Raw genomic sequence first — 18,788 nt, forward strand, 5'->3', positions numbered from 1 at the left:
AGTGGACAAGATACCATAAGATACTGTACATGAGGTCGGGTGCGGTGGCTCATGCCTGTAATCCCAGCACTTTGGGAGGGCGAGGCGGGAAGATCACCTGAGGTCAGGAGTTCAAGACCAGCCTGACTGACATGGAGAAACCCCCTCTCTATTAAACACAAAATTAGCCAGGCATGGTGGTGCATGCCTGTAATCCCAGCTACTCGGGAGGCTGAGGCAGGAGAATTGCTTGAACCCGGAAGGCAGAGGTGATGAGCTGAGATCAAGCCATTGCACTCCAGCCTGGGAAACAAGAGTGAAACTCCGTTGCCAAAAAAAAAGATACTGTACACAGAAGCTTCTCAAATCATAAATGGCTAAATCCATTAATATAAAAATACATTATGGATACTGATGAGATGGCTAATTCTGTCAACTTGACTGGGCTAGGGATGCCTTGATAGCTGGTCAAACATTTCTAGGTGCGTCTGTGATGGTGTTTCTGGAAGAGACTAGCACTTGAATCAGTAGACTTGAGTAAAGACGACTGCCTTCACCCATGTGGGTGGGCGTCATCTGATCCATTGAGGACCTAAATAGAACAAAAAGGGGGAGGAAGGGTGAACTGCTGGGACATCCATTTCGTGCCCCCGGACGTTGGTGCTCCTGGTCCTCAGGCCTTCAGACTAGGACTTACATTATTGCCTCCCCTGATTCTCAAGCCTTTGGGTTTGGAACTACACTGGCTTTCCTGGGCCTTCAGTCTGCAGAAGGCAGACTGTGGGACTTCACCTCCATTTTGCAGAGCTAATTTCTCATAATTTCCACATATCCTATTGGTTCTGTGTTTTTTAGAGAACGAATACAGCCTACTATGTATATGTGAGACTCTCGGAATACAAAGATGAACAAAATTAACCTTCTGCCCTCAATTAATGTTGGAGTCTCCAGAGGCAGACAATTTCAAAACACCATATTAAGTCTTAACATGGAATTAACAATACGGTATTGTGAATACACAGAAATAGGAAGGGCTGTCTGATCTCTAGAAAACAATTGTATACTGTGAATGAAATAATTCTCCACAGTCTATACTCAATCTGTCTTAGCTTTCCATAATTTTCTTCAGCAAACTTACTGCTACCATAGTACATATTTATTACCCATCTCTCCCAACTAGAAAATAAATTTTGTATTACACTGGGTTGTCTTCTTTGTTGTCAGTTGTATCCCAGCAACTGGTGTAATACATGGCACTGGCATATACAAGACATTCAAACACTTGTCAAATGAATAAAAGTGCAGATTCCAGGAGGTAGGGGGACACATAACTACACAGAAGTTAGAGATGACTAGCATGCAAGGGGGCTAGGAAATGAGTAAGGAGACCTATTTGAGTTGGGGAGGTGGCAAGCAGAGGCCAGATGACAAAAGCCCTTACTGCTAGTCTTTGTAGTTCGGATTTTATCAGGAGGGTAGGAAAGTGGCATCAGATACATGCTTTAAGAGATCAGTCTGGTGTTTTTCCCACCATCTGAAAACAGAAGATGCCATCTATGAGTGGGACCTCACCAGACAATCTTTCCATCCTTCACCATGTGAGATGTAAATTTGTTGTTTATTTAAAAAAACAAAACAAACAAAAAAATATGCCACTCTGGTTTGGAAGATTCCTGTTTCAAAAACGGCAGGTTAAGCCCCAAATTTATAGGCTGTTTGCCACAAAACTCCATTAAAATGACATAAGACATAGAAACAAGTCCACAGCAGCAGAATTCTGAGCATTTCTAAAAGCTACAAAATATATGGGATCAGAATGATATAGAAACCAAAATTACCAATTCTTATATAAAGTCAATGTTCTAAAAAGTAATACTAGTGCAGTGGCTCTTAACTTGGAGGGGATAGTGGATATAAACACCTTTGGAGAATACAGTGGAATCTACATTTTCTCAGAATAACAAAATACAACAAAATGTTGGTTGGGTATACCCAATTTTCTCACACAGCATTGTCATCTGGAGCTCCCATCCCCTGAAATCTAAACATAACTGGCTTGAAACCTTTGACAATTCTAGTCAGTAAAGGTCTAAAACTCTTCTCATGATTTTTACTAATTGACAAGAATTACACCCTCCAGCACCTACAGTTCAAGCCACCTTTCATGCTGTTTGCATTGTATGTACTGCAAGGACCAGACAAAAATATGGCAGGACACCATATGCCATATCAGGACCTGGGCAGTTTCTGCCCTCAAGGAACTCACAGATTAGGTAAGGAATGTGAAGCAAAAAATGCCAACTGTGTGCCAGGCAGTATGCTAGATCCTAGGGATACTGCAGTGAGCAAGGTAAATATGGTTCCTTGGCCTCAGAATTACAGTCCATACAGAGTGAGATAACCCTTAATTGATTATCAGTGCTCAGAAGTAGACAGAATCTCCTATAAGTGGTCTCCCAACCTTTTTGGCACCAGGGACCGGCTTCAGGGAAGACAGTCTTTCCACAGGAGTTGGACAGTTGGTTTTAGTATGATTCAAGCTCATTACATTCATCATTGGATTCTCATAAGGAGTGAGCAACCTAGATCCTTCACATTCCCAGTTCACAATAGGGTTTGAGCTTCTGTGAGAAGCTAATGCCACAGCTGATCTGACAAGAGCTCAGGCCGTACTGCCCACTGGCCCACCAGTCACCTGCTGCTGTGCCGCCCGGTTCCTAACAGGCCACAGACCGGTACCAGGGTTGGGGACCCCGTTCTAAGAGGATGCAATCAATTAAGGGTTATCTCACTCTATATGGACTATAATTCTGAGGCCAAGGAACCATATTTACCTTGCTCACTGCAGTATCCCTAGGATCTAGCATATTGCCTGGCACATAGTTGGCATTTTTTGCTTCACAAGGTTGCCCAGTCTGCAAGATCAAATGTTTCCTCAAAGTAACTTTCAACGTAGAACCAGAAAGACTGAAAGACAAAAAAGTTAGCAAGGTCAGGCACAATGGCTTAGGCCTGTAAATCCTGTACTTTGGGAGGCTGAGGAGGGCGGATCACTTGAGGTCAGGAATTTGAGACTAGCTTGGTTAGTCTCAAACCAACCCAAGCATAGTGACCCTAACCCAAGCATAGTGAAACCCCATCTCTACTAAAAATACAAAACTTAACCAGGCACGGTGGCTCATGCCTATAGTCCCAGCTCCTTGGGAGGCTGGGGCAAAAGAATCGCTTGAATCCAGGAGGTTGAGATGGCAGTGAGGTTCAGCCTGGGTCACAGAGCTAGATTACGTCTCAAAAAAAAAAAAAAAAAGAAGTTAGCTAGGTTCCTGAGGGACAGACGGAGTAGCAGAAGTTGTAAAAGTCATGACAAGATATGAGTCTGAGTCTGAAAAGCAAGCCATTCAATAAAATACAACATTCACATCAAGTGTATCTCTCACATCGTCTGGGTGTGGTGGCTCATGCCTGTAATCCCAGCACTTGGAGAGGCTGTGGTGGGAGGACTGCTTGAGCCCAGGAGTTCCAGACCAGCTTGGGCAACACAGCAAGATTCCCGTCTCTTAAAAAAAAAAAAAAAATACTCACACCAAGTGTACCCAATAGATACCATTCCGTTCGTACACTTGAACACATCTTGATACTAAGGTCGTAAGCAAACCCTAATATTTTATATCTCTAGAACAAATATAGTATCCCTATTTCACAGTCGGGAAAAAAGACTCCCAGAAGCTAAGTAACTTGTTTATTGCCAGGCATCTAGTGAGTCGCAGAGCCAGGAACTGACCCCGGGCATTTTCACCCCATTACCCTTTCAGTTTATTGCCGACTGCTCCCGAATGGAGCGAAAATGACAGGCAGAGGGTTTCACCAAACCCTTTGTAATGGGAGATTCTTGCCTTCTTACCTTTCCTCACGTTTGCTTCTCTGCCAGAATGTCCTCCCCTACTTTCCCCAGAACCCAAGTTCTCCTAATCATCTTTCAAGATCCCTTTCCCTCAACCACCGACAAGCCGTGCCTATTTCTCCTTCAAATGACTCCCTACGGCTTCTAGTTGGTAGTCTTTCATTTACCACCTCATAGTCCTTTTATTTATATCCTACAAATGATCGTCTGGGCCCGCACCGTGGGACCGGGACGCTGCCTCGACCATGGCGGTCTCCTGGAAACACGCTGCTTTGAGCCGAAACTGGTGACCGTTTCCCAACCCCGTCCGGGAGTCCGACGCCTCTTTCTCCAGGCCAACTTCAAGTGAGGTGCATCAACTCTATCCGTGCAAATTTCTTGCCACGAGAGCAGAAGATTAAGGTCTCTGATGCTGCCTCAGGGTTGAAGACGCTCCCTACGCTTAGCAATCATCAACTTCCTCCTCCTCTTGGCAGCCTTAGAGATCCTCTTCCGGGGCAGAGGTCGCCCCGCCCCGCCCCTCGTCTCCTCCAAGATGGCGAGTGGCGGCAGTGGGGGGGTGTCAGTGCCTGCGCTGTGGAGTGAAGTGAACCGGTATGGCCAGAACGGCGACTTCACGCGCGCTCTCAAGACCGTCAATAAGAGTAAGTGTCGGGGTGGGCACTGGGGCGGGCCCAGGCCGGCGGGAGGATGCGGCCTGTTTCCGGCGCGCGAGACCACCTCGCGCGGGAGGCACGGGAAGGGGAGACCCCCGAAACCCCCCCGACCATTCTCCCGTCGGCTCGGGCCCAAACGTCCGGAAGACGCAGGTCTCACCCCTCGGCTTCACCAGGTCAGCCTGGGGTCCCTGGTTGCTTAGAGCCACGTGTACTTCCGTCTTTACCCCCCGCGGGAAGCGAGGGCAGGTTTTAAAGAGACCGCAGCTCTCGGAGCCCATTTCAAACTGTTTTCTTATTTGACTCCCTCTTTGCTGTTTTATTTCACAAATATTCCAAAGTGCCTTCTTTTCTTCTTCATCTTGAGCGCAGTGATCAGGACTGTATTACTAAGGGAGCTTGTTCTCTTTGGCCGCTAAAGGGGGAGGAACCTGCTTGGGACACGTAGTTTAGAAGCTGGTGCTGACCGGGTGGAAGCTGTACGTATTCTACTGGGCGAGAGGAAAGGGCTGAATCTGGATGTCAGGCCTGTCATTCCCACAGATGGGATCTCTTCAGTGTTATTAAGTTAGGAAGTATGTGTGTGGAAGCACCAACATGGATAAATGTCGGAAGAAAAGTTAACCTGTTTTTTTTTTTTTTGCCTTGTAAGGGATAGTTTAGGGTTTTACTGCCTTTGTTGTGAGGTTTCATTCATCATATCCTTTTGTTCTTTACTACATACCTGGAATGTGGCATGGCCATGCTACTTAATGTTTTCGGTGGTGCGCAGTTCTTCTCTAGTGAAGATACAGCCTGTGCATGTTATATTTGGAAATGTAATTACCAAGGCACGGCTTAGCTGTTCAGAGTAGTATTAACCTAAAAGGTGTGTCAGTAACATAGAAAGCTGTCTAAATAATTTTCAACACTCTAGCACTGGGTTAACGTGAAAAGTAGTGATTGTGCCCACAGTGCACTTTTGGTGATTTCAGACATTGAGGAGAATAGCTACGAATTAGAATTTATCCCTACATTTGTTTGAATTAACTCTAGCCTTCCAAACAGTACTATGTACTTAGTAGCAGTGTAGTATTTTGCAGGAATTCTTTTAATCAGCAAAGATTGTCAACTTGTTCACCAGTATGTTTTCTTAATTGGTAGAAATTCTTGTGATTCTTTGAGAATTGGACTTCTGTAGTTGCACAGGAACAAGAGTAACGATGATCCTGGTCATTTTAATACCGAACAGTTGTTAACATTGAAACTTGCCACCTGAGTTCTTCCTTATACTTTGGTCATCTTAGGTGAAAAGGGAAAATTTTAATGATTTTTGGAAACGTTGCCAGCAAGATAAATTGCCTTTGCATTATACTTTATAAAATTTTTCCGGAATATTCTCATTTCGTGTTTTCAGTAACCTTATTAAATAGGTAATGCTTTTCTAATCATTTTGTAGCTCAGAAAACTAAGATTTGGCTGTTAAGTGATATACCCAAGACCTCAAGGCATTTAGTGGCAAGCTTGCACCAAACCTAGGTCATCTGCTTCCAAATTCTACCTGAACTGTTTCCCTGTGAAGTAATGAACTATACAGAATGTAGCATGCATTTCAAGATGAAATATCTGGAGAAATTGCTTCTTTCTTCTTTATTTCACTGCACTTTTTTGGTACATGCATACTGGGCATCTTTATCTCATTGAAAATTTAAAACTCTCCTTATTGTCACTTCTTAAGTTAAAAGTGAAGATTAGTTATTTTCTGGGTTTGTTTTGCTTTGTTGCTGTTTCTTCTAGTTGTTCTGACCAATTATTTCTGCTGCAATAAAATTAGAAATTTAGCTTTCGGAGAGACAGGATGGGAAAATTTAGTAAAAATGTGAAAAGGAATGGATTTAAAAATGGCTTTCCTAAAATTGTTCTCTAGTACTACAGATCAACAAAGATGATGTAACTGCCCTGCATTGTAAAGTGGTATGCCTTATCCAGAATGGAAGTTTCAAGGAAGCTTTGAATGTCATCAATACTCACACCAAAGTGTTAGCCAAGTAAGTGATTCAGTTAGTTGCTTGTACAGTTATTAGAAACACTTAGTATAGCTATAATCTCTTCCATGTTTTTTTCCCCAACCATTTGCTGATTTTTTTTATCTTTCCTTCCTTTTTTCCCCCTTTTGCTTGTCAATAATGTTTCTGAAACTGGGAGGAATACTAGTAACTTCGGTTTCTTTTAGCCTTAGAGGGTCTATTTTTTGTTTGTTTTAACCATTGTGTTTCCTTTGAACCACTAAGGAGGTGAACCATAGAGAGTTATGGGGCATAATTATGAGTCCTTGGAGGATGTAGGGAGAATAACTCAGTCAAAGTTTCTTTACTGTTACACCTAGGCTCCAAAAAAAAGTATTGAAATTAAATTTGAAGCATATTAATGGGATACTGGTTTATAAGGTGCAGAACAATATACAATATACTTCCTTTTGCAAGAGGAGGAGGATGTAAAAATTTATATATCCATTTGCCTGTATTTGCAAAACAAACAATATAAAGAGAAACAATGAGTAAATAGTCATTTGTGGGAGGCCGAAAGAGGGCAGATCACAAGGTCAGGGCTTTGAGACCAGACCGGCCAATATGGTGAAACCCCATCTCTACTGAAGATACAAAAAATTAGCTGGGTATGGTGACAAGCATCTGTATTCCCAGCTACTCAGGAGGCTGAGGGAGGAGAATCACTTGAACCCAGGAGACGGAGGCTGCAGTGAGCTGAGATTGCACCATTGCACTCCAGCGTGGGTAACGGGGAGACTCCGTCTCAAAAAAAAAAAAGTCACTTGTAGGAGGTAATAGGAATGGGTTAGATTTGGGTAGCAGTGGGAATAAAGCCTCTTACTGTATATCTTTTTCTTTTTATATTTGAGCCGTATAAATGTGTTACAGAGATTAAAAATTAATTTTAAACTTTATTAAAAATAAAAGGGAAATGGAGGCAATGCTGCTTTTCTCCTATTAAATATGTTTGTGCTAAAATTCAGTGTCTTGATTTTGGGCTATTTTGTGAGAGACATTTTCAAAAACATTTTGTCAATGAGTCTTGGATAAAAGTATTTATAAATTTTTTTTTTTTTTTTTTTTTTGAGACAGAGTCTTGCTCTGTCGCCCAGGCTGGTGGAACCTCCACCTTCCAGGTTCAAGCGATTCTCCTGCCTCAGCCTCCCAAGTAGCTGTGTTTACAGATGTGCACCACCACACCGGGCTAATTTTTGTAATTTAGTAGAGACAGGGTTTTGCCAATGTTGGCCAGGCTGGTCTTGAACTCCTGACCTCAAGTGATCCGCCCGCTTCAGCCTCCCAAAGTGCTGGGATTACGGGCATGAGCCACCGCACCTGGCCTAAAAATAAATTTTTTTGTTAGGTAAGTAAATAAAGGACATTGGCCTTTGCTTTAATAAATATTTTTCCTCATGGATTATGGTTGAAACATCATCAATGAGGTATCACATTAATGTAGATGAATTTTTAAGTGTGTGTATGTTAGTAGTGTTTACCGGTTGTTTGATTACAGGTACTTCTTTTAAGATTTATAGTTATTTTTTCTTTGCTAATTATTTGTTTCTTAAACAAGTTTAAAGAAGCATTATATGGCTTATTGTTTTGTTAATGAATTTAAGAAACTTCCAAAACAACCCATTTAAAGCAGCCTTCAAATTATCTTTGTATCTAAGACAATTACTTATTTAGCAGATTAATGATTTCCTTCTTAAATGTTTATTTTAATAAGAATATCCATGAAAGAAAGGCTAGGGAAACTGATATATGCTTAATTATATGTTTGATAGACATTTACAAGCTATCTGATATATAGATAAGTCTCTAACCTTTGTCAGTTTTCTCATCTGTTATCAGGACTAAATCCAGTGCTTAGAGCGATGTTCTATATATTGGGTGCATTGCATTGTTAGATAATAATCAGATACTGGTTTTTTTCCTTCTTCAGTAACTCTCTCTCCTTTGAAAAGGCATATTGCGAGTACAGGCTGAACAGAATTGAGAATGCCTTGAAGACAATAGAAAGTGCTAACCAGCAGACAGACAAACTGAAGGAGCTTTATGGACAAGTGGTAATTACTGCTTTTAAATACATGTTGACAGTGATCCTGAGTGAGCATGACTACCTCCAGCAAGGAGCAGGGTTGAGGAAACCCAGCCCATCCTGATGCTCCACAACACTAGCCACCAAACCAGTCCTTGAGGTTTGAACATAATCCCTCTTCTTGATCTTCATACAAATAGTTGCATATATAACATGCTATGAACAAATGACTTCCTCAGGTAATTAGGAAATCAAAGAAAATAAAAGAACTAATCTGTTTAATTTTGACTTTTAAGTTAGAAAGATAAAGCACATTTGAGCTTGTATACTTCAACAGGTTTGAAATAGTATTTCACTAATATTGTATTCTAAATTTAAAATAAAGGATAGCATGATAGATAAGAATTTAGATTATTCTAGCCCATGAAATCATGAAAATATTTTAAAGTATTTTGAGACATAAAATTAAACCTAATGTAAAATGGGGCTGTTAATGACAAGAGGACAGAAATGTGTATATTATAGTTAACAAAACCCTCTTAACTTAAAGTATTTCTTTTCTTTTTTTTTTTTTTAATGGAGTCTCGCTCTGTTGCCCAGGCTGGAGTGCAGTGGCACTATCTTGGCTCACTGCAGCTTCCAACTCTCAGGTTCAAGCGATTCTTCTGCCTCAGACTCCCGAGTAGCTGGGATTACAGGCATGCGCCAACTCACCCAGCTAGTTTTTATATTTTTTAGTAGAGACGGGGTTATGCCATGTTGCCTAGGCTCGTCTCAAACTCCTGGCCTCAAGTGATTTGCCTGCCTTGACCTCCCAAAGTAGTGGGATTACAGGCATAAGCCACCACGCCTGGCCTCCCCTTAAAGACTGTTAAATGTCAATTTAGGGCAAATAATGTTGTATTGAATGTATTGTTCTCAGGAGGTAGTATGGATTTAATAATACAAATGAGTTGAAGAAAGATTTGGACAAATTCATGGATTGTAGGTCTATAAAAAACTTTTAAGGTAAACTGGATAACTTTAGGGTAAATTCTAGCATTTTGAGGTTAAAGACATCAACCTGTGTCATACATAATGGACTAATTGACCTAGAGTGGCAGTTATTATTTTTTCAGCACAACTTGAATGAAATCGGTAGGAATTCTGTTGTGTCTGCTTGAGACTCACCTGTGTGATAGCTGGTTTCTAAGAAAGATAAAATGAAGATTATAGCGAACTCTAGGAAACATTGTCTTTTTCTTAACATTTAATTTTGTTCCTGTTTTAGTAATCATTTTGTGTTGTGGAAAGATATTTTCGTTGTAACTTTAGATCTAGATAACAGGGTTGAATTCTATAAAGGTGTTTTTCACAACCTATTTAGGCACTTTACTTTTTTTTTTTTTTTGAGACGGAGTCTGGCTCTGTCGCCCAGGCTGGAGTGCAGTGGCCGGATCTCAGCTCACTGCAAGCTCCGCCTCCCGGGTTTGCGCCATTCTCCTGCCTCAGCCTCCCGAGGAGCTGGGACTACAGGCGCCGGCCACCTCGCCCGGCTATTTTTTTGTATTTTTTAGTAGAGACGGGGTTTCACTGTGTTAGCCAGGATGGTCTCGATTTCCTGACCTCGTGATCCGCCCGTCTCGGCCTCCCAAAGTGCTGGGATTACAGGCTTGAGCCACCGCGCCCTTAGGCACTTTACTAACTTCAAGAAGAAAGGTAAAGAAAATGACTTTTCTTGGCCGGGTGTGGTGGCTCACACCTGTAATCCCAGCACTCTGGGAGGCTGAGGCAGTCAAATCACTTGAGGTCAGGAGTTAGAGGCCAGCCTGACCATGGAGAAACCCCCTCTCTACTAAAAATACAAAATTATCCAGGCATGGTGGCGCATGCCTGTAATCCCAGCTACCTCAGGAGGCTGAGGCAGGAGAATCTCTTGAACCTAGGAGGTGGAAGTTGTGGTGAGCCGAGATCACACCACTGCGCTCCAGCCTGGGCAACAAGAGTGAAACTCCGTCTCAAAAAAAAAAAAAAAGAAAAGAAAAAAAAAGAAAGAAAATGACTTTTCTCAACTGAATCCTGCCTACAGATCCACAATATATTGAACATTCATTTTAAAAGTATTTTCAAAAAGTAATTTATTTGGAAGTATGACTGGTACGTGGAACTCATTTAAAAATTATAAAACATAAACAGTTGATTGTTCCCGTTATGCTGAACTAGGATTCCTACTTAGTGGTTCCAAAAAAGATTTGCATGGTATTAAAGACATAACACCATATTTGTCTCTAATTTTTTTACTTGCTATTTATTATTCAGTTATACCGTTTGGAACGCTATGATGAATGCTTAGCGGTATATAGAGATCTTGTCCGAAACTCTCAAGATGATTATGATGAGGAGAGGAAAACAAACCTTTCAGCAGTTGTTGCAGCTCAAAGCAATTGGGAAAAAGTGGTTCCAGTGAGTATCCTTGTGGTATACCCATACAGTCGTGAAGTATTATTCATGTTTAGTATTTAACTGGTATTTTGTCCCCTGACAGGAGAACTTGGGCCTCCAAGAAGGCACACATGAGCTGTGCTACAACACTGCGTGTGCACTAATAGGCCAAGGCCAGCTGAACCAGGCCATGAAAATCCTGCAAAAGGCTGAAGGTTGGAAGTTTGTTAAACTTACCTGTAAATATAATGTGCATATAACTTTGTAGAGTATCTTCTAAAATTGCACTGGACTTCTGTGAAATTATTAAATGGAAGTTATCGATGCAGTGACAATTTCTCAAAGTTCATATAGTCTTTCTCTTTTTTTTTTGGCGGGGGATGCGGACAGAATCTTACTGTGTCACCCAGGCTGGAGTACAGTGGCACGATCTCGGCTCACTGCAACCTCTGTCTCCCAAGTTCAATCTGTTCTGCCTCAGCCTCCTGAGTAGCTGGGATTATAGGTGCGTGCCACCACGCCTGGCTAATTTTTGTATGTTTAGTAGAGAAACGGGGTTTCATCATGTTGGCCAGGCTGACCTCGAACTCCTGGCCTCAAGTGATCCACCCTCCACGGCCTTTCAAAGTGCTGGGATTACTGGCACTTTCTCTTTTTGACCATATCTCACCTATATTTCTAATCCCTAAACCAGTCTATTAGTCTGTTTCCAACCATACCAGACCTTACGTTTGAATTTTGAGGAGCAGGTTTTGAACAAGTTACTGTGAATGTTATGTGTAGATTAAGTGAGTTAATGAATGTCAGCCATTCACAATAATACATGGCATGATGGCATATAGTATAAGCATTCAGTAAATATTTTGTTACTATTATTATTGTTGTTTAACAGGTATTCAAGTAATAACATGGTGTGCCTATGTGTATACACACACATACACTACATTTATGTATTGATAGCACCATTCAAGCACTTTTTTTTTTTTTGAGACAGAGTCTCGCCCTGGTGCCCAGGCTGGAGTGCAATGGCGTGATGTCAGCTCACTGCAACCTCCACCTCCCAGGTTCAAACAATTCTCCTGCCTCAGCCTCCCAAGTAGCTGGGATTACAGGCGTCCGCCACCACACCCAGCTAATTTTTGTATTTTTAGTAGACACGGGGTTTCACCATGTTGGCCAGGCTGGTCTCGAACTCCTGACCTCGTGATCCACCTGCCTCAGCCTCCCAAAGTGCTAGGATTACAGGCGTGAGCCACCACACTTGGCCTCAAGCATGTTTTAGCTCCATTTGGTATGTTTCTTTATATAATATTTGCATGCTTTGAAGCTTTTTTGGTGGGGTTGTGGGCAGGGGAGGAACAGAGGCTTGCTCTGTCGCCCAGGCTGGAGTGCACTGGCAAGAACTTGGCTCACTTCACCCTCCGCCTCTCAGGTTCAAGCATTTCTCATGCCTCAGCCTCCCAAGTAGCTGAGATCACAGGCACGTGCCACCATGCCCAACTAATTTCTGTATTTTCCGTAGAGACGGTTTTCGCCATGTTGGCCAGGCTGATCTCAAATTCCTGTTGTCAAGTGGTCTGCCTGCCTTGGCCTCCTAAAGTGCTGGGATTACAGCCGTGAGCTACCGTGCCCAGCTGAAGCTTTTAGTTAAGAAAAAAATTAATTGATTAGAGAACTATGTCTGGTATTAACACATGAAACATTTTGACTTTGCTTGTGCATACATTTTTCCCTGGAAGCTATAAAAGTAATGTAGTACTGCAGTGATCATTGGGGTGGAAAAAAAGGTGAAACAAGGTCTGTTTTACTATTAAATATTAGGGTTTAAAATGAGAGCAAAATTTTCCTGTTAAATGTTGAAAGTTAAAATAAGAACAAAGATTAGAGCATCATGTGGAAAATCTGTTTCAGAATTATAATTTTTTGGCTGAGTGCAGTGGCTCATGCCTATAATCCCAGCACTTTTGGGAGGCCAAGGCAGGACGATTGCTTCAGCCTAGCAGTTCAAGACCAGCCTGAGTAACATAGTAAGCCTTCGTTTTTACAAAAATATATATATATATTTAGCTGAGTGTGGTGGTGCACACCTGTATTCCCAGCTACTCGGGTGACTGAGGCAGCAGGGCCTAGGAGGGCCTAAGAGATTGAGGCTCCAGTGAGCTGAGATCATACCACTGTATTTCCAGCCTGGGTGACAGAGTGAGACCCTGTCTCAAAAAAAAAAAGAGATAATTATAATTTCCTGACCTCAAGTGACCCACCCACCTCGACCTCCCAAAGTGCTGAGATTACGGGTATGAGCCACTGCACCCAGCAGAATTATAATTTCTTGATCATACCCAATGAAGAACGTTCTCATACATTGTGGGTTTGAGTGTAAGAATAATACAGACTTTTCAGTGAGCAATTTGGTGATGTGTAGCAGATTTTAAAATTTACCACCCTTTGATCCAATAATTTCACTTCTAGAAACTTAAGGAAATGATTAGATAAATTTACACATGTGTCTGTATGAATGTTCATTGAAGGGATATTCATAAGAACAGAAATTTAGAAACAGCATGAAGTTCTGTACTATTAAAGGATTGGCTAAGTTTTACCATAATCACAAAGTAATTACAGTCATTACAACCAATAACATTAAAAAAGATACAGTAATGTAAATGTATGTTTATTGTAACAGAGAGATATCCACAGGATATTGAATGGGGAAGGGAGGTTTCAAAATAGCATGCACAGTGTCTCACTTTCATTTTAAAATGCAGCTATGCATTTACATAAAACTAAGCCAGGTGTGGTGGCTCACAGCTGTAGTCCCAGCTACTTGGGAGGCGGAAGTGGGAGGATCAATTGAGCCCAGGATTTCAAGGCTGTAGTGAGCTGTGATGAAGCCTCTGCACTCCAGCGTGGGCAACAGAGTGAGACCCCCCAACTTTAAAAACAAACAAAAAAAATATTAAAAACTAAATAACTGAAATGCTAATAGTGTTTATCTCTGGGTGGTAGGATTATTTATTTTTATACTTTTCTATAATTGGTTTTTTGCAATTAATATTTACCACATTTGTATTTTTTGATGCACTTTACAAATATTTTTAGCATAGACCAACAAATGAAAGAAAAGTGCCAAAGAGCTAGGAAAGTCAAGGGACTGATAATATATATGTAGTATATTTGATGCTAACGTAAATTTCACAGTTGCTTGTTACTATGATTATCTTGGAATCTTCTGCCTAGAAATTTAGATCTTGCTCTTTGGAACAGTGAAAGAAATGGGATTTACCCAGCAATACTACTTTTAAAACCATTTTTTCTCCTATAGATCTTTGTCGCCGTTCTTTATCAGAAGACACTGTAAGTATTCCATCATTGTTAAACCAAAATTTTACACTTCTGACTATTAACATTACTGAGGTTTCATTGTACTATTTATTGACTTTCTTTGGAAGATGGTGATTAAGTAGGAATCACACTAGAAACCACCCTTTTGTATCAGTTATTTGATGAAGTCTATTAGAGTGAGAAATCACAATACAAAAAATTTTGGCATACCTTAAGCACTTGATTATATATTTATATAATGTAAATTTATTCCTCTATTTTAGGATATAGGACTAAGGTCTTTGAGGATTGGTCTGCTCATAGAAGTTCTCTGTGTATTTCTTATGTAGTGACATAATTCAACACTCCCAATTTACACTTTTGGTTTTTCTTTTTAAGTATAACAATATCTTAAATACAATAGGTAAGCACTTTCATTATAGAGTCCTTAAAGTTTTTTTTTTTTTTTTAACCAATCTCTTACCGCAGCCAATCTTTTTGGCTCACAACTAATTAGACAATAATTTTCTTTAGGAATTTACCTTTACTGTATCTTTCTGAGTATTCAACATGATTTATGTTGAAATATGTCTCTTTTCACATTCAGAGTTAACTCTCTCCTGTTTTTTTTTGAGATGGGATCTTGCTGTTTCACCCAGGCTGAATTGCAGTGGTGTGATCATAGGTCACTGTAACCTCAAACTCCTGGGCTCAAGCAGTCCTCTCACCACAGCCTCCTGAGTAGCACCACCATGCCCAGCTAATTCTTTTCTTCTTTGTAGAGATGGGGGTCTCACTGTGTTGCCCAGGCTTGTCTCAACTCCAGGCCTCAAACGACCCTTCCACCTCAGCCTCCTAAAGCACTGAGATTACAGGCGTGAGCCACCATGCCCAGCCCATAGTTTTTCTCTTTAATATTTTTAAGTTTTATCATTTCCTCATCAAACACAACTGCATAATGGGTTTGGAAACAAACATACCTGACTCCTGGTCAGCAGATACTCACCAGGTGAGAGCAGGAGTGTTGGGTCATTAAAGGAGTGTTGTCTCCTAGTCTTGAGTATTCATTGTACAGCCTTTTCAGAAGGAGAGGAGAAATGTGGATTAATCTGGAGCATCAGTTAAGAGAGCTACTACTTTAATTACATAATTTGTTCAATATAGGATTAAAGTACAGAATTAGTTCCAGCTTTTGAAGTTTTTTTGTATAGTGTTAATTGGAATTTTCTAGTTTTTATAGTAGAGTTATAGTAGAGTAGAGAGAAAAGCATTTTTAAATGTGATTTTTATGAGAAAATTATGTTTTCAGAATTTAGGGGTATCATTATAAAAAGATATACTTGCATGCTGGTTTTTTACTTAGGTTTTTCAATTCTTGGGCTTTAGACGATGATAATGATCAATAAATGGTATTCCTAAACTTATTACCGTGTTCTTCTAGGATCTTTTTGCCTTTTTTTTTTTCTTTAGATATTTCTTAGAAGTTGAAGTCTTTTTGCTATTTTCACTTAAACTTCTCTCTTGCTGGCAATTTCTAAAGAATTGACTCTAAAGGAAAATTTCTGAAATTATGTCTTCTTTAGGATTGTATCTCTTTTGAATTTTTGGGTTATTTGGTAAATATGTAGATCAGTTTGGAAAATTTATATGGGAAAATATTTCTTTCTCTTAGGATGGGACTGAGGAAGACCCACAGGCAGAACTGGCCATCATTCATGGTCAGATGGCCTATATTCTGCAGCTTCAGGGTCGAACAGAGGAGGCTTTGCAACTTTACAATCAAATAATAAAACTAAAGTGAGTTATTAAAAGGAAGTGTCTTTTATAGGGATAGTGTTCTTTGTAAAAGTTTGTTTGGTTTTGACTGTTGCTTGTTGTTCACAGACCAACAGATGTGGGATTACTAGCTGTAATTGCAAATAACATCATTACCATTAACAAGGTATGGAATATTCGTGGCTTTCCTTACAGATATATTTTACCCTGAAAGCTCATCACCTTAGTTTTAGTTTTGTTCTAGGAGTTCTTTTTAACATGATGAAAAAAGTCCAGTTGTAGCAAAATCGCAATGGAGAGTATTACTTAACTCTCCTAACGATAATGATGCTGCCAGGTATATTTGAGTAATAAAACTTTTTGTAGTAGATCCTAGAGTTTTTAAGATCCTCCCCTTTTCCCAGTGTATAATAATATAGAGACTCTCTCTTTGTAAAAGATATAAATTATTGGGGCTTTTAAACTTTAAGTATATGCATGTTTTATATGATTTCTTCATCTGTGGAATCTGAATGTGAAAGTGTTCTTTATATAATTTTTTCTTGGGTTTTCTTTTTTTAGGGGGTATAGACAGGTGCTCTTTCTCCTCCTCCACACCCCATCCAATGTAAAATATTACAAATATATATATAAGCACTCTAACTTAGAGTACTGTACTAATGTCTTTAGCCACCATTTTTTTTTTTGAAACAGAGTCTTGCTCTGTCGCCCAGGCTGGAGTGCAGTGGCACAATCTCGGCTCACTGCAACCTCTGCCTCCCGGATTCACGCCATTCTCCTGCCTTAGCCTCCCGAGTAGCTGAGACTACAGGCGCCCCCCACCAACCCCGGCTAATTTTTTTTTTTTTTAGTAGAGACAGGGTTTCACCACCGTGTTAGCCAGGATGTTCTCGATCTCCTAACCTCATGATCTGCCCACCTCAGCCTCCTAAAGTGCTGGGATTACAGGCATGAGCCATCATGCCCGGCCAGGAACAGTCTTAATGGAAAATGTTGTATTTTCTTTTCTTTTTTTTTTTTTTTTTTTTTAAGACTGTCACCCAGGCTGGAGTGCAGTGGTTCTGATATTACTCACTGTAGCCTCAGGCAATCCTTCCAAGTAGTTGAGACCACAGGCACACACCACCATGCCTAGCTAATTAAAAAAAAAAAAAAATTGTAGAGACAGAGTCTTGCCATGTTGCCCAGACTGGTCTTTTAACTCCTGGGCTCAAGCAGCCCTTCTGCCTCAGCCTCCCAAATTGCTGGGATTCTAGGGGAAACAGAAGAGAGTATGTATTTGCTGGATAGTTTAAAAAGTAGATTAGATTGAATTATATCAGAGCCTTGGAAATCAAGTTTAAGAAAAGTCTGGCAGTGATGTGCACAATTAATTGAAGTGTTAAAATAGTGATATGAGAGAACCAGCTAGAAAATATGGTTTCTTTAGGATTGATTTATATGGAAGGCAGTTTCTTGCTGCACATTAAAATAGTTTCAAATTGGTTTGGAGCTCAACACTAAGAAAAAGTAGAATTTATTTTAGATTTCTTTACTTCCTTTTAGTCTTTAAACTGGTAGAAGACCTGTTTTAAAAAAGCACAGTGGTATCATGTATTTGCAAGTAAATACATTGTTTTACAAAGCTGGAGTATTGTGCACATAGTAGATACTCAGATGCTCAGTTTGTGCTTCTCAGGATGCAATCAATGTGACTTCGTTTTCTCCCTTTTTTTGGAGATGTATGTGACTTTCGGTAATTCTTAAAAGGTCTTTCTTTGGGAAGATAACACTGTGCCCCTACATGGGAATTTTAGAAATTGAGCTTTTTTATACTTTTGCTTAGTTAAGAAGAAGGGACTTTAGGAAAGGAAAAACAGTAGATATGTTACATGAGTATTTTCTACTAAAAAAAAATGGGTTCAAAAGTGGTTACAGATGTGTTTCTGAGGTTTCATGATTTGCTTACAGTGACTACAGGCATACTTCGTTTTATTGTGCTTTACTTTATTACACTTTGTAAGTTTTTCACATACTTAAGGTTTGTGGCAATCCTGTGTTGAGCATGTCTGTTGGCTCTATTTTTTTTTTTTTTTTTTTTTGAGATGGAGTCTCACTCTGTTGCCCAGGCTGAAGTACAGTGGTGGGATCTTGGCTCTCTGCAACCTCCAGGTTCAAGCAATTCACCTGCCTCAGCCTCCCGAGTAGCTGGGAGTACAGGCATGTGCCACCACACACAGCTAATTTTTGTATTTTTAGTAGAGACGGGGTTTCACCATGTTGGCCTGGATGGTCTTGATCTCTTGGCCTCAGGTGATCCACACACCTCTGCCTCCCAAAGTGCTGGGATTACAGGCGTGAGCCACTTTGCCTGGCGATGTTGGTATCTTTTTTTTTAGCAGCATGTGTCCATTTCATATCTCTGTATCAGTATTTTTTAGCATTGAAGTGTTTTTAAATAAAGGTATGTACTGGGCCGGGCACGGTGGCTCACGCCTGTAATCCCAGCACTTTGGGAGGCCAAGGTGGGTGGATCACGAGGTCAGGAGATCAAGACCATCCTGGCTAACAGGTGAAACCCTGTCTCTACTAAAAATACAACAAATTAGCCAGGTGTGGTGACGGGCGTCTGTAGTCCCAGCTGCTTGGGAGGCTGAGGCAGGAGAGTGGCGTGAACCCGGGAGGCA

General features: G+C 40.6%; 1 protein-coding gene across 1 annotated transcript in view; it reads left to right on the forward strand.

The window, feature by feature from the left end:
• The first annotated feature begins 4,313 nt into the window (after positions 1–4,313).
• Positions 4,314–18,788, forward strand: part of SRP72 (signal recognition particle 72kDa) — a 50,853-nt gene continuing 36,378 nt past the window's right edge. Inside the window, 8 exon segments of the mRNA XM_011998436.1 lie at positions 4,314–4,524; positions 6,443–6,563; positions 8,509–8,632; positions 10,903–11,046; positions 11,129–11,240; positions 14,348–14,379; positions 16,019–16,143; positions 16,231–16,288. Of these exon segments, the coding sequence (XP_011853826.1) occupies positions 4,416–4,524; positions 6,443–6,563; positions 8,509–8,632; positions 10,903–11,046; positions 11,129–11,240; positions 14,348–14,379; positions 16,019–16,143; positions 16,231–16,288 (825 nt within the window). The 5' untranslated portion in view covers positions 4,314–4,415.

Source organism: Mandrillus leucophaeus, unplaced genomic scaffold (assembly GCF_000951045.1).
Source record: "Mandrillus leucophaeus isolate KB7577 unplaced genomic scaffold, Mleu.le_1.0 Scaffold570, whole genome shotgun sequence".
In the NCBI taxonomy this organism is placed as follows: Eukaryota; Metazoa; Chordata; class Mammalia; order Primates; family Cercopithecidae; genus Mandrillus; species Mandrillus leucophaeus.